General features: G+C 37.5%; 4 protein-coding genes across 5 annotated transcripts in view; 3 read left to right on the plus strand and 1 right to left on the minus strand.

The window, feature by feature from the left end:
* LOC113116768 (ras-responsive element-binding protein 1-like) overlaps positions 1-3,657 on the plus strand; it is a 29,175-nt gene extending 25,518 nt beyond the window's left edge. The window contains exons 11-13 of the mRNA XM_026285101.1: positions 113-283; positions 408-1,148; positions 1,270-3,657. Coding sequence (XP_026140886.1) covers positions 113-283; positions 408-1,148; positions 1,270-1,670 — 1,313 coding nt within the window. The 3' untranslated portion in view covers positions 1,671-3,657. The remainder of the gene's footprint in view (positions 1-112; positions 284-407; positions 1,149-1,269) is intronic.
* Positions 3,658-3,910: 253 nt separating this feature from the next.
* On the plus strand, positions 3,911-9,142 carry LOC113116777 (serine/threonine-protein kinase RIO1). Its single transcript, XM_026285106.1, has 17 exons — positions 3,911-4,133; positions 4,420-4,627; positions 4,811-4,901; positions 5,015-5,084; positions 5,420-5,462; positions 5,563-5,655; positions 6,011-6,123; positions 6,218-6,298; positions 6,391-6,477; positions 6,628-6,765; positions 6,893-6,996; positions 7,077-7,183; positions 7,310-7,375; positions 8,100-8,216; positions 8,302-8,355; positions 8,609-8,743; positions 8,828-9,142. The coding sequence occupies exons 1-17, from the start codon at positions 4,084-4,086 to the stop codon at positions 8,936-8,938; spliced, it is 1,668 nt and encodes a 555-aa protein (XP_026140891.1). The 5' UTR covers positions 3,911-4,083; the 3' UTR covers positions 8,939-9,142.
* Positions 9,139-13,422, minus strand: LOC113116798 (LIM zinc-binding domain-containing Nebulette-like). Its single transcript, XM_026285122.1, has 7 exons — positions 13,166-13,422; positions 12,946-13,040; positions 12,665-12,749; positions 11,602-11,709; positions 11,060-11,237; positions 10,791-10,909; positions 9,139-10,667 (listed from the first exon to the last, which is right to left on the minus strand). The coding sequence occupies exons 1-7, from the start codon at positions 13,232-13,234 to the stop codon at positions 10,491-10,493; spliced, it is 831 nt and encodes a 276-aa protein (XP_026140907.1). The 5' UTR covers positions 13,235-13,422; the 3' UTR covers positions 9,139-10,490.
* Positions 13,423-14,501: 1,079 nt separating this feature from the next.
* The window catches only part of LOC113116785 (phosphatidylinositol 5-phosphate 4-kinase type-2 alpha-like), a 15,425-nt gene continuing 14,244 nt past the window's right edge, over positions 14,502-15,682 (plus strand). The window contains exon 1 of one of the 2 annotated variants that reach the window (XM_026285117.1): positions 14,502-15,141. In XM_026285117.1, coding sequence (XP_026140902.1) covers positions 15,004-15,141 — 138 coding nt within the window. In that variant the 5' untranslated portion in view covers positions 14,502-15,003. The remainder of the gene's footprint in view (positions 15,142-15,682) is intronic. The other variant, XM_026285111.1, reaches the window with a different exon arrangement.

Below are 15,682 nucleotides of genomic sequence, written 5' to 3' on the forward strand. Positions count from 1 at the left end.
AGCGATTACGAGAGATTACGTATATATAAACTTTTTTGATCCAATGTATTTGAGTCAATAATGTTTTGTTTCTCTCTTCAGGGTGTTACAGTTTTGTGCATTGATTTCACAGGTCAGAAGCCATACCCTTGTCCTCAGTGTGAGTCATTCTTCTCCACCAAGTCAAACTGTGAGCGCCATCTGCTCCGCAAACATGGGATGTCTAATCGGACTCTTCAAAACAGTGGATCTCGACCCAGAACTAAGACTGACGAAGGATCCCAAGGAAGCACTGGCACTATTGGTCAGTACCATTACCTTATATATTATTTTGTAGCACTAATGGTCTCGCATATACTGTATGAAATAAGATCAGTTAACATTTTTATCCAAATGGTTTGATTAACAAGCTTTTCTTGTCTTGGCAGAGAGTGTATCTGACACTGAACCTCCTGTAGCCAGAGACATCATGGATCTGAGCTCTGTCAACCCCAAACAAGAGGACGGAGCTTCATCTCCGGAACAAGCACCAGAACAAACAGGACAATCAGCCACTGAACAAACAGACAGCAGCTCAGACTCAAACCAAGCACGGCCAGCTGAGGGAAGCCCCGGGACAGTAGAAAATAACGATGATGACTCTCAAAGCAATAACAGTCTTGATATAAACCTCGCCAAGACGCTTGTAGACTTCAAGCTTTCTGGAGTGGAGCAGCACCAGCCTAAATCAACCGCTGAACCGGTTTCTCCACCAGATGAGTTCCCCCACACCTGTGCGACCTGCAAGAAGACCTTTCGCCATGCAGCCACTCTCAACCGGCACCAGAAAACTCACATTCAGGAGGTCCAGCCAGAGGATGGAGGCAAAAAGGGAAGACGCCAACCTGCTCCTCAAAACCCAGTCGCAGCTCCCAGAAAGGAGATGGAGCAGGACGCAAAGTTAGATGATGATGAAAAGGACGAGAACAGCAGCTGTGTGGAAAGTGGTGTTGATGAGGAGGAGAAGGAGAGGGAGGAGATGAGTGATGATGAAGAAGAGCTCAGGGCTTTGGAAGAGGAGGGCGACCCGGCGGGAGGCAAAACCGACAAAAGGAAGAAGATCTGTGCTGTGTGCAGCAAACGTTTTTGGAGCCTGCAAGACCTGACCAGACACATGCGCTCACATACCGGTAAGATCAGGAGCCTTTTACTGTTGTTATTTACTATCCATAATCCATAATTTATCAAATATACCTACCAATTAAAACAAATATGAAGTTGATAAATCTAAAATGAACCTTTTTGTTGTAGGTGAGCGACCTTATAAGTGCCAAACCTGTCATCGCACCTTCACCCTGAAGCACAGTCTGGTGAGGCATCAACGCGTCCACCAGAAACCCACAGATGAGGCAGAAATGAATGAAGAAATGGATGGAGGTAGAGAAATTCTGGAGGGGAAAGAGGTCAGGTGTTCATCTGAAAGTCAAAGTGAAGCAACAGCTCCAATGCAGAGTGAGAATGAATGTGAAGCAGCAGGAGCTCCCCAAGAAGAAGAGAGTGAAGGACACATGGAGGACATTAAGGAGCAGCAGCACCCTGAAGATACATCCGTGGAGATGGAATCTGCTGAAGAACCTGACAAAGAGCCTCAGTCAGATGGGGCTGAACAGGAGGAGCATCAAACGCTAGCTGCCTCAGTAGAGGCCCAATGAGGCTGTGACCCAGAACAAGCAAAAATCAGTGTCCATAGCTGTAATGCAGCTCAGGAAGTGATGGAGACACCTGATCAGAGAAGAGAAAATTCACTGTGTTGATTTTGTGCCATAGCTTATCAAACTTCCACAAACACTAGGAGTTACAAAGCCTGGCTTTTGCCGATATGTGTCTTATACAGTACGCATGACTGGAGAACAGTTTCTGAAGCACAGCGATTCTTCTCTTGATGCCTTAATGCTTTTCTTCTAAAGATCTGGATCAGCACATAATTGGACAGTAGCAATTTTAATCCTATTTATATGATTTTTAATGAATCATATAAAGCCTTTATATCAATATAATTGGAAACATTTGTATGATGAACAGAAGATTTATATATCAGCATTAAATTGTATTATTATTAAGTCAGTTTCTGTATGTTTTTAGTATCTGTATGGAGTTGTTTGGTTTCCTTTTCTTTCTTTTTTTTTTTTTTTTTTTTGTCTTATGGAATTGAAGAGCTGAAGTGCCTAAATCATTTTCATTATCAAGATTGGCTGAATACATTTTGGATAAAATTGCTGTTTAGCTCTTGTCATTTTTATTTTGGGTGATCAACGGCCGATCAGTTTATTGGCAATATTTGCCTGTCCTTTGTATATTTTCCTCCATCTTTGAGCCTCGTTGACAAATGATGCAGACAGTATAAATGGCTGGAAAGCTTGAATCAGCGACTCTGCTGGCGTAGTGTGAAGTATCATATTATAAGGCCTGTGTATCAGAGAGAAACCAGTGCTTCTGAGAGTCGCACGGTATGTATTTAATGTCCGTGTGATTCCAAGTACAATTTATGTATCTTTAAAGTGTGATTTGTGTTTGCCTCCTTGGTTTTGTGTTTGTACTGGAAATCTCCCGAGGATTGATTTCAACACTGGTGTTCAGGCTAAACCCCCCCCCCCTCCCCCCCGGAAGATATCAGTTAGAAAAGTATCTAAAAAGGCATCTAAAAACGATCCCCCATACTGGTTCATGTAGAAAGGATTTCAGTCTTCCATGTAACAAAACAATACAGAAATCAAACAGTTTTACACTAGTAGTTGCAATTGAGTGACTTGGATAACCCCTGAAGCCCAACACAACACTTATTTTGAGAGTCCTCTCAGTGGCAAAATGTTTGCTTGTTTGATTCATTTTGAAAGCTGTGAGTCTTTGTTGAAACACATTTTCTTTGTGTGTGTGTGTGATGTTTGTTCTTGTAAATTTGTTCAAGTGTGAGTGGGTGTGCACAGGTATATGGATAGAAAACACTGAACATTTTATGCAGGTATTTATTGATCAGTCTAAAGCATGTGGTTGTTTGTTTGAAAAGGCATGCAGAATCCAATTTCTGCAGCGAGGAGAATCAAAAAAGATGAATGTTGAATTTTGAGAGTGTGAGGTTCTGTATGTTTTCAGATTCTTTGTACATGCTTTAGATGATTATATCTTTTGTGTCTTTTTGTTTGTCATCTAATGAAACCTTCAACCAATTCAGCTATCCATTCAGTTTGAGAGCATTGAACCATAGAGTATAATTTGAGGGGTGTGACAGTATAATTATAAAAAAAATAGTGATTTTGCATGTAAATCTAATTTGGATTTCTCCGTTTTTCTCTTTCTCAGGGGTTTTCAAAATCAGCATCTTTCTGTGTAATCTGTCTGATGTACACAGTTCAAATTCTCTTCACTACACTACATTTAAGATCATTTGACTGAATTTGCTCAGAATATGTTTAGGCTAAATTGTACCAAAACTTTTCTGCAGAAATCGGTATTGTAATTTATTCTGATATCATAATCAGTGACCATGTTTGTCAGATGGATTGCAAATATTTGTCAGATCAGTTTAGATGTAGACAACTCACTGATTTTTGCATTTTTTTTTTTTTTTTTTACACCTTGCTGTTCAAACCTGTAAAGTGAATAAAACATCCAATCAATAAATGTACACTAAGAGTGAGAAAATAAGTTGTATTTTTTGTCTATGTTTTTGTCTCAATAAAACCTTTTTGGAAAGTATTAACATTAATATTATATTATTATAGTATTTATATTTAATATTATTATTACACCAGAGCATAAATAAAGAACTATAATTACCCCAGTTAAATCTTAAATCTGTCTACGTTTGATATCAGCAGTATATCTTTATGAAGTAAAAAAACAGTAATGGATGATTAGCCTTCTAGTAACGAGTTCGCTCTTTTGAGCCTTCGCAGGACTCTTACCCACGTTGCCGGAAGTAAGAAGTCACTGGGGTGCGTGCGCCGTGCTGTTGGAATGGAAACGTGTTTTGATGGTGTTGGGTCAGGTCATTCTCTCTTTTTTTGTTGAGATATATTTTAAGGATTCCGACATATTTTTTTTTACATTTAAAATTCGAGCAACGCGATGTATCAGGTTGTGGAAGGGCAGTTTGATGACGCAGAGGAGACGCGAAGGTATGATAAACAACAATATACTTGTATACACACCAAAATTGTATGTGTAACGTTACCAGCCACTGGTCTATATTAGAGAACAAACATACATAGATGAGTGATATGTATCCTGTATGGTAGCCGTATGTTTATTATGACAGGATAGGTTTCATATCTTCATAGAGGCAAATTGGAATTATTGTGACTCATTTGATTAATTATACCAGCAAATAAAAATAATAATAATAATACATTTTGGGTAACAAAAGCTAAATGTGTTGTTTACACCATGTGTGGTATTTGACAGTGAGTCTGAACTCAATCACGTCCCTGACAAGCCCTCTATGGAGAAGCGACTCCATGAAGTCACTTTACAGACCTCCGAAAATGAGGAGGACTATGATGATGAAGATTATGAGGATGAGGAAGATGACGATGAATGGGACTGGAATGTATCAGGAGGAGGAGACTTCACAAAACGCTACACTGCAATGAGGGCTGGGAATAATCCTCAGGTATTTATTATGGAGGATCAGTTCTATAGTCGTTTCTTGTGTGTTTTTGTATAATGATTGTTTCTTAAGAAAATGTTTATATATATATATATATATATATATATATATATATATATATATATATATATATATATTCAATGATATTGTTTATGTTGCCATTGATATTGTTTTTTTTTTCACCAGGCTAATCGTCAAAATTCTAATAATAAGTCGTTAAAAATGTCCACTCCATCAGACAAGGTCCTGAGGAAATTTGAAAACAAAATAAACCTCGGTAAGCTTATTATTAATAAATCAAAAATTATATTGAGAAAATGAGCTAAAAGCTTTCCTTTTTCTGATTTAAAAAGTTGTGCTTTTTCTTATTTAAGTCTCTATGTTTGACAGATAGACTGAGCTATGCTGATTCAGTGATCAATAAAGTCACTGTGATGCAAAAGCAGAGGGAATCAGACACGTATGTTATCTTATTTTACTTTATACTATAATAGTATTTGACAGTAGTTTGAACTAGATTTTATTTGTATATATTTTTTAGTTTTAGCTTTAGTAATTTTATTATGTGCTTTTGTTGTTTTTATTAGTGTTCTTTTATATTTATATTTAGCTTTTTATTTTTTATTTAATTTTAGTAATTAAATTCGTCTATTCATCATGTTTATATTTTATTTCATCTTTTAAATGAACAAAAAGTATTGTTAGTTAGTTAGTAAAAAAATTTTTAGTTACAGACATGATTTCCGTTCAAGTTGAACTCTTTTCATCTTAAAACTGCATTCACTTTTTCTGCAGTTTTCGAGTAAAGGACAAATCAGACAGAGCTACTGTTGAACAGGTGTGTTGTTTGCTCAAGATTTGTTTGTGACTATTTCACTTAAGCTCCAGTGTTGTAGTTGATGCATTGTTCAGTGGGATATTTTAATGTGACTGTGCAGGTTTTGGACCCCCGTACTCGTATGATTCTCTTTAAAATGCTCAGCAGAGGCGTCTTTTCAGAGATCAATGGCTGTATCAGCACAGGCAAAGAGGCAAGATTATTTTAGTGTCATTGATCTATTTATGGGTTTTAGTTCATTTATTCTTTGTTATTTTAGCACTTGAAGTTGAAAATGAAAAAATGCATTTATAATTTATTACATTTATTTTTAAAATGTTTTATTATAAAAAAATGTTTTAACGTTTTTATAAATTAACTTTTTTTCACAAATATTTTAGTTAACTAGTATAACCCTGGTTTGTCGGGTTGAATAGAATACTATTTTCAATTGCTATATTTTTGGTACACTTGAGATCTTGTGTTTATATCAGTCATTTTACTATGAACTAATATTGCTTTTTTTTCTTTGGCAATTTCTTTTTTATCTCCTGCGTTTTGTACCACAGGCAAATGTCTACCATGCAACTACTGCAAAAGGAGAAAGCAGAGCCATCAAAATATACAAAACATCAATTCTATTATTCAAAGACCGAGATAAATATGTCAGCGGGGAATTCAGGTAAGACAGATGTCTTTGTTCAGGCATTTTGTCCTATTTAGTCTTATTGATGGGTGTCATTAAACAGCAAATTTCTATGTCCAATCAAATTTAGGTTCCGCCATGGCTATTGCAAGGGCAATCCCAGGAAAATGGTGCGCACTTGGGCTGAGAAGGAAATGAGAAACTTGATCAGGTGAATGTTATTAGGATTATTACTACTTTTTTTTTTTCATAAACATATTTTATTACGGTTTTTGTCTCTAATGCAGATCCATTTTTCTCCAGACTACAGACTGCACAGATTCCATGTCCAGAGCCCATCATGTTGCGGAGTCACGTCCTTGTCATGAGCTTCATTGGTCGAGATGACATGTACGTGGGCATTTACCTTTTTACCATTTACACATGCACCTATACATCTCAGCGACTGATCAAAACATGGCAGTGTTTCAGAGTTCTCAACACATTCCTAAATGACAATCCAGACTCATGATCTTTTGATCTTATTGGTGTATTCCCCAGGCCCGCCCCTCTGCTGAAGAACGCCGTCCTGTCCGAATCCAAATCCCGGGAACTCTATCTACAGATCATCCAGGATATGAGAATAATGTACAATGAAGCTCGCCTGGTCCATGCTGACCTCAGCGAGTTCAATATCCTGTAAGCGGACTTTCTGTTTTGTACACAAGGCTTTTAAGCATCAGTTAATGGTTGTTGATGTTCAGTTGTTCTGTGATCAGTGGAAAGTGTAGAAAAACATTAAGCACTGCTGTGTTCTGGTGTACAGGTATCATAACGGAGGTGCTTATATTATTGACGTCTCTCAGTCCGTTGAGCACGACCACCCACATGCTTTAGAGTTTCTTCGCAAAGATTGCAGCAATGTCAATGGTAATGTGCAGCCTTGAATAGGATAAGATATTAATATTCATGTCAACAAATATTTTAATTAATTTGTTTGGTTCTCTCAGACTTTTTCCAGAAGCATGATGTTGCTGTTATGACTGTCCGTGAGCTGTTTGAGTTCATCACGGACCCCTCCATCACAAGTGACAACATCAGTGAGTACCTGGACAAGGTCAGTGAGTTGCAGTGATCTTATCAACAGGCTTTTTGTGCATTCTGACAAGCTTGATGTGATTGGGTATATAAATTTATTGCAGTGTTGTTGTGGTTGTTTTTAGTGTTTGTGGTTTACCTGCAGGCAATGGAGATCGCATCTGAAAGAACTGCAGAGGAAAGATCCAATCAGGACAAAGTTGATGAGGAGGTGCACTCATTTTGAACATTTCTCAATATTTGCATCCCTGTTCAGAATACCAGCGTTTACACTTTAGTTAAAATTTTAAATAGTATTTTCAGTCCTGAAAAAGTAATGGAAATGACATCGAATGTCAAATGTCATTGAATGTCAATGTTAAATTTGATAGTTTTTTTCTTTTTGGTTTTGCCCTGCTTTAAAATAGTTCAAATAGTCATATATTGCTCTTTGTGAACACTTCTGTAGAGTAAAAGCCAGTGTTGTTGTTATTGACTAAATCTAAAGCTATTAGAAATCATTTTTCATGAATTGAAATAAGGCTGAAATAAAGTATAAGTATTAGATGGAAAACTAGAACTTCACAAATTGAACCTAGAAAAAACAAAAACTTGAAATGTTGGCAAATATCTTGGCGACTAACCAAAGTTGAAGTACTAAAACTAAAAAATAAAGCTAATTACAAGTATTGATAAATACTATAATAGTACATAAATAATACTAAAATAACACTGGTAAACACTTGCTAATATTGTAATACTAAAATAAATATATAAACCCTTAATATACCAGTTTGTCCGTTTATAGTCATTGTAGAGACATTTGTACACTCTGTTTTTTGTATTTTATTTCAAGAAATCATACAAGTAGATAATTTTTTTTAAACCCCATATATAGTACAGAAATCTGAAAAGTCATCGTTTATGGGTGTTTGTGTGGATCTGTCTCAAAACAGGTGTTTAAGAAAGCCTACATTCCACGCACACTTAATGAAGTCACTCATTACGAGAGGGATGTGGACTCAATGTTGAAGAAAAAGGAGGAGGCTTCGGAGGACACAAGTTCTGACAATGTACGTCTCACTGCCTTAAATCAGAAATACTGAACCAATGCTCCGAGAGCTATTAGGTTGAAATGATCTATTTTTTTCAATACAGATCCTCTACCAGACAGTGACAGGCCTCAGGAAGGACCTTTCTGGTGTGCAAATGGTGAGGAGAATGCTGTTTTTGTTTTTAAGATGACCATTTGGTGCATTAATGATTAAGCGTTAGGTTTTAAGACACCTTATGTGGTCAAGACTTGTTTTTGCTTTAAATGCGTACACTGGGTCTCTTTGGAATTGTCTTTGCCTGCTCGGCATGTGGGAGGATTAAGGCAGAGAATATAAATAACAGTCATCGCCAAACTCAAGCACAATGACTGAGAAGTCAGATTTAAAATGCTGTTGCTGTTATTTGACAGGTACCCTCGATACTGGAAGACTCAACCAAGGATAATAGTTCAAGCTCTGAGGGAGAGGAGGAGGATGAAGATGATGAGGAGAAGTCAGAAGGGGAGGGTGACAGCCACCCTGAGGAAACACAAATTGACAGAAAGGTACCTAATGGGGAACTGAAAATGGTGCCACACATGAATTGTGTCCGTGGATTGTGAGAATAAGTTGGTATTTCTGTCTTTCAGGAAAGAAAGAAATTGGTTAAAGAAGCTCAGAGGGAGAAAAGAAAAAAGAAAATGCCAAAGCACGTAAAAAAGCGAAAGGAGAAGGTTGCCCAAATGAAGAAAGGAAAATGAATCTGGTTCAGATTATAGTAGAGATGCTACATGATGAGTGATGGCTCCAGTACTGAAGCTGAGATTTGTTGATGAAATGTCAGTCCCTTAACAATTATAAATACCTGATATCAGCATCATGTGTAATTGTTTTTGAAATGTTTATTAAGAAGTATTTTTAATAAACGTAATTTTTTTTTCTCGTCAAATTGCTTGAATGGTGACAGTGGGTAAGATATGTCATGTTTTAATGCAGTTTTGGTTGTAGTGGAACATTTCATTTACATTGTGCAGAACGGTTTACACATTCATGTTTTACAAGGCAACATGCTGTTAAAAAATAATGCTCTCTTTCATATTTAAGTGGTAAAATCCTCTTGACAATCCTCTATACATTTTGTACATTTAACATTTATTTCAAAGTAAATACCATGTTGGTAGAAAATTATTACATCAACATACAATACCTTTCCAAAGTCTGGGTCGCAAGAGATTTTGAAGTTTTTGAAAGAAGCCTCTTTTGCTCACCAAGGCTGCATTTATTTGATAAAAATTACAGTGAAAAGCATTTAAAATAACTTTTCTATTTGAATATTTTAAAATGTAATATTCCGGTGATGTAAAGCTGAATTTTATTTTTTATTTACAATGTTGAAAACGGTTGTGCTGGTGTGAAGGGTTTTTTATTTTATTTTTAGGACTTTTTTTATGTATAGAAATTTTAAAAAGATCAAGACAGAAATGTTTTACAGCAATGTATATGTCTTTACTGTCACTTTTCATCAAATGAATTCCTCCTTGCTGAATAAAAGTAATCATTAAAAAATAAATAATAATAAAGCTTACAGACAACAAACTTTTGAACAGTAGAGTACATACACTTACACTGGACGTTCAGAATAACAAAATAAGAAATAAAACATTATAAACAATGGAACAATTTTCACTATTAAAATAGAGCTGTACCTGTACCATTTAAAGGGTTAGTTCAGCCAAAAATTAAAATTATGCCATAAATTACTCAGTGGCGAGATAAAAACAAAACAGTGGTAACTAATTAGAAGTAGAAAACGAGGATATGAAAAAATTTTTGGGAGTATTTCGATATAAACCAAAAAGGAGACTGGTTTCATTTTGCTCCTGTTAACAAACATTGGTTTTCACGAAACTCATCGGCGCATGCGCACCACTGACCTCATACATCATTCCCCTGGAACTGCTTCTGGTTTACAAAAGAGAGCACAAGCTAGATTAAAGTGATCATTACTATTTGAATATGGTTGTTTTTCTTACAAAAACGCATCTGTTCGTCACATGCGAGACACTTTTTTTTTTTTTTTTTTAATGGATGTGATTTTTATTAAACTTCTCATGAACCGATGGAGTGCAACACCCGCTGAGTGACATCAAACAGCTTAAAATATTGATTAATAACTGACGGGATTCGTATGAAAAAAGAAAGTCACATACACCTAGGATGACTTCAAGGGAAGTAATGTATGGGCTAATTTTCTTTTTTGGGTGAACTAACCCTTTAATGACAATTCAAATATGTGGTTCAGTAAAAGAACAGCTAGCGAACGCCCTCTACATAGTTAGCAGGCAGCATACCAGACTTTCCCGTCCGCTGCACCGTTCCATACATCCAGCCTTCATCAATGGGCTGCACATTCTGTATGATGTCACCATCCCGGAATGACACCTCATCGTAATCCTGCGCTGTGTAGTCATACAGGGCCCTGTACACCGTCTGATGACCATGTTTTTATGCATTAAAAGTAAGTATTTTACATGAATGAATACATTTTATTCAAAAAGAAACATGAAGCAGGGTATAGACGCTACATATTATTGCAGGAAAATGAGAACTCACCAAGCCCATGTGTTGTGACCTCAGCTGCACTGACCTCAGTGAATGCATGCTGGTCTGATGCATGTAGCTGTGTCCCCGGCTGTGGCCACTGGGATAGTATGCACCAGGGAGAACAGGTGCTAAAACAACAATCAAGATGATCTGTCTCCAATAGTAATATTTTTCTTACAGTTGTAGTATTGATATTTTGATTCAGGTTTTAAACTTTTTTTTTTTTACTTTTTTAGGGTGCATCACCAGGTTTGAGCATCTTGCGTTAGAGAACTTACCCACAATGACGCCAGGTCTTCGATCCATCTCCATGATGTACTGATGGACACCCTTGTGTGTGCTGTTCCCCACCGTCTCATGGTTAGGTGTCATCTGAGCCCGTACCAGGTACGACCCACGGGTCCCCTGAGTGACCCCATGCAAACCTGACACCTCAAAATCCTTATGATACTTTGCCTGCAAGAATGGAGATGGCATCCGTTTCATGCAAATCTACATGTTAGTGTTATGTTTACACTAATGCTCCAGGTTTGGGGTCAGAGATTTATCGGCAAATCAGCATATTAAAATGATTTCTGAAGAATCATGTGATACTGAAGAGTGGAGTAATGATGCTGAAAATTCAGCTTTGCATCCCAGGAATAAATTTAAAATACAAAACAATTATTGTTACACTGTAATATTGTAATAATATTTAACAATATAATTTTTTCACTGTATTTTTGATCAAATAAATCCAGGATCGGTCAGTACACTAATTTATCAAATTAAATTTTTTTTCCATTTGGCTAAATTAGTTTTTCTGCATTTTCCAGCATACATTACTGATCTGATCCTGGGCCTTCCTCAGTCTCTGTAGCTCTGGAGTGTCCAAGACAAATTTGAGCCCCCGACCCTTGCTCTGTTCAAAATCCTTCCTGTACTTGACCTGTAGAACAAGAAAACCATTTTACCAGGGAGTTGGTATGGTGTTCTGAGAAATTTTAAGTGTGTTCCTATGCGGTTGTAAGAGAGTTCAGGATGGTTGCTTCTTCTGACAATTTTAAAACTAGTCAAGATTTGAGCTTTTTTTTTTTTTTTTTAAACCCCTAACACAAAATATGAGCAATATTAAATGCAGCAGATTAGATAATACGAAATACGATATGGGATATCACTATAAAAAACATGCACGATTTGGTTATCGTGGGCAATTCAGAAATGATTTATTACAAATTATATTTTTTTTGAATGCATTTTAAGAATATGGTCCCCATGAACTTATTAAAATGCACAACACCGCTGTATGCTGCATCAATGAGGCGTGCGCACATTGTTTTTAAATGTTCAGTTCTTTATTTTCTTATAAGAAAAACTTATTTGCAACATTTCAATATCGTGACAAAACAGTGTACTGTCATAAAAGCTTCAGCAATTATCACAATATTACAATTTTATACCGTCACATGGCTACAAGCAGACTGATTGGTAATGTGAAATTGTGCGTATGCATGTAGCCTACACAAAATCTATTTTCACAGCTTGGCGACCGATCTTTCAGAAAGAAATGGCTAGATTTCCTTTCATAATGCCAGGATTAGGCCACAGTGTGGAATTGGCAGGATCCTTTGGGCTGCCAGGTGGAGAACCTGAAGGGATCGGCCAGGGCACCACGGAGAAGACAGCTGCCCTGCTTTTCTCTGTGCTGACCTCAGAGTATCACACCCAGTCCCTCGCTGGCAACACAAACACTCACGCGGCTGTAAGCCATTGTCTCCTCCCTTTGAAATGTCTCAATAGCAACAAATATCAGTACCCTACCCTACTTATACCCCCTTTAGATTTAGAAAAGCATTTTCACAATCATGTAATTTACAGAGTACATAGTGAACAAGTGATCGTACCTGACTTTGGAGCTCACTTTGCTGTCTCAGCCGCAGGTTCTCAGGGGTGTCTGTCACAATTGTAAAGGTCTGTTTTGGATAGTGCCTTTTTGGAGAAAGAAAGTGAATCATTTTGTGCTTTTGGTCCCTACCATATTTACATTCTATCAAATAAATACAATTCAGGTTACTGGTAATCATTTATTCTATGTTTAACATTTCCCATATAACAACAAATTACCAATGTAGCCTATATGAACGTGCAATTGATTCATAAAGTAGTATTTTTGGCATTATCATACGCGTTGCAGTAGGGCTTCTTCTCATATCCCTTGTAGTTGTTCATGTTGAGGGTCATTTTACACACCTCACAATGGAAGCATCCTTTGTGCCAATACTGTCAAATATAGAGAGATGCAAACTGCACATAAAGCTCAATCCATGAGCGATATCTGTTAAATAACGTTATACACAAGCATGTATACATTTTTAGTTACAAGCGTCGGAAGTAAGAAAATATACCTTGTCCAGGCAGTTCACTTTCTCTGTTGCGTAGACGATTTTCCCACAGCGCGCGCAATGAGGATTCATTTTTAAGCTTTTGCGATGGTCACGGGAAAAAGCATAACTTCCCCAGTTACTCCGATAATCCACCAACTTCTTGTAAAATATCTCAGATGTGTGAGACTTGCTCGAGCATGTGATGAGTTTATGTCGCAGGGCTTTTAAATTCGCGTGGCTCGCGAGTGTTTATGAGCGTGCTGCTGGTCTCGCAGTGAGGGAGCGGAGCAAAGATGCGTGAGATTTCAACAAACATCACCCACTGAGACTGTTGGAGCAGCAATCAAACACGGACCGCGGGGAGGATTTGGCTATTCTGTACATGCACAATGAGCCAAAAAGAGCAAAACAAATTGGTCTAAATTAAGAGTCAGGCTTTGTAAGGTGTGACACGTTTTAGATTTAATTTAATATCATCTTTATGGTATTTTGTTATCGATCTTGACAAATGGTTTGCTTGATTCTTGTAATGTATTTTGGTTTCGTTTTGTGCGTTGTTTAGTTTCTCTCAACACATCAGACATAGACTAAAGAGTCATGAATAACATCGCATCTCGGTCATTTATATGATGTAGCGGTCTTTGAGGATCGATGGCATCGTACTGCCTAAAGAGGGCAGTAGAACACCGAAAGATGCGCCTCTGAGAAAACGTCTTTACATTCTGAAAGTAAATGGCTCATGATTAAGAAGACAATTGACTATATCTTTCTATCTAGTAAGTATATAAAAGATATATGCCATGGTATAGCCTAAAAACGTAAGTCAAAAAGTGCTTTGCCAACTTTAATAATGGGGACAATCACTAGCGCAGTTCATTAAATATTCTGTAGGCTGAATTTTGATTAAATGTGGTCTTCCTAACATTTTTGTCAAAGGCCTTGAGCTTTATCTGCATAAAATACAAGCTTTCCCGGAAAAGATAACAAGCATAGAAGAGGTTTTAGACACATTTGCATTATAATCCGACAATAATTTAGATTATACACCCACGCTGTTTACGCCGCAGGTACGCGGTAGCATATAGAATTAATTGGTTTTACGTCCTCGGCGACATCTCTTCTCAGAGGATTCGGTTTTTGCACAGGGTGAGACTGCTGATGTCTTGTTTAGACAGCTTTATTTATATATTTTTAACGTTGAAGCCTGAAAACCATATATATTACTGACCAAAACAATACTCGAGATGAGTGAACTAATAGATTGATTTCATCATGCCTGCCGTAGCTGTATCTACCCGAGAGTGGCGCCAGACCAATAACGTTACGTGAACCACAAGATTTATGTGTCAACGTGCAGAGCTGATCTAAAGCGGAGCTGTCAGAGACTGAGGCAGCAGAGCTCGAGCCCGATCCAGCTGCTGCATTCAGGCGCGGTGGATGTCTTCAGATGCCCAGTCTTCGTCGGGGCTTGACTTAAGCAGGACAGCGGTCGTTTCTTTTTAGTATTTTGCTGTTTTTTATTAGTTACGTTCGCACTGAGAGATTCGTAAGTGGTCGTACCATAATAACGATAGTTAACGGGTTTCCGCCATGATTTAAATGAGGCGACACACCTTTTTTTATGTCGGGGTGGTGTAATATAAGCTATCAAAAGACGGCTAGCAGTTAGCTGGTGGATAGAGTTTTTCACCGTTCGTTTGCAGAGGGATGCATGAACGCGATGCATTAAATAACGTAAGGGACACATTGCATGTCGAGATCCGGCGGAGCGCTGCTGATTGTGAACAGCTCGTGTCAAGACCTCGCCAAAGAGCCACGCGCGGAGAGGGATTTGATTGATCCGAGCCTGCTCGCTAAACATGGCCTCTGCAGCTAACAACCTCGCTTCATCCATCGCCAGCAAATACAAGAAGAAACATTTCGTGTCTCAGAAGGTGAAGCTGTTTCGGGCCAGCGACCCGCTACTCAGCGTCCTGATGTGGGGAGTCAACCACTCGGTAAGGATCCGTTTCTCACAGGTTTATATCAGCTGCGATGCTCAGCCTCAGTGAGCGGATTGGAGGCACGTGACCGTTGTCTTGCGGCTTCTTCAAACCTCATTAAACTAGCATTTAAGCCAATCTACGACTCGAAACATCAGAGGTACAGTCCACGCGCGATTGTGTGGCGGGATACATACATTAATACAAATCCATCTTGAGACACTGGACAAAAATGCCACACAGCTACAGTTTTAAACAGTTTTTATATGTATATATATCTATATATATATATATAGACATAAATGTACCAGTTTATTTCATTTTATCGAAAAAAGTATGACATAATCACTCAATAAGACAAAAAACGCCTGTCATCATACCCAATCATTTTTTATGTATTAATGTAAATATTAAATGTGAGAACAAAAAAGCAGATATAATGTATTAATAGCACTGTCTTAGTGAAGATACTTGAAAAAACGTAAGTACGGTTTTCTTTAAATGAGACAAAATTATATTCTTTATGAAAGTTATACATCTTTAAAAATTATTATTT

The sequence above is a fragment of the Carassius auratus genome, chromosome 2 (assembly GCF_003368295.1).
Source record: "Carassius auratus strain Wakin chromosome 2, ASM336829v1, whole genome shotgun sequence".
Lineage (NCBI taxonomy): Eukaryota > Metazoa > Chordata > Actinopteri > Cypriniformes > Cyprinidae > Carassius > Carassius auratus.

Bases quoted from the DNA above. Each gene is read 5' to 3' on its own strand.
- LOC113116798 (XM_026285122.1), bottom strand. From the start codon at position 13,234: ATGAATCCTCATTGCGCGCGCTGTGGGAAAATCGTCTACGCAACAGAG. The intron at 12,750-12,945 runs GTATGATAATGC...TTCTCCAAAAAG, and splicing joins AAGAAGCCCTACTGCAACGC to GCACTATCCAAAACAGACCT. The intron at 11,238-11,601 runs GTATGCTGGAAA...CCATTCTTGCAG, and splicing joins CCCAGGATCAGATCAGTAAT to GCAAAGTATCATAAGGATTT.
- LOC113116777 (XM_026285106.1), top strand. From the start codon at position 4,084: ATGTATCAGGTTGTGGAAGGGCAGTTTGATGACGCAGAGGAGACGCGA. The intron at 4,902-5,014 runs GTAAGCTTATTA...TATGTTTGACAG, and splicing joins TGAAAACAAAATAAACCTCG to ATAGACTGAGCTATGCTGAT. The intron at 6,766-6,892 runs GTAAGCGGACTT...TCTGGTGTACAG, and splicing joins CTCAGCGAGTTCAATATCCT to GTATCATAACGGAGGTGCTT.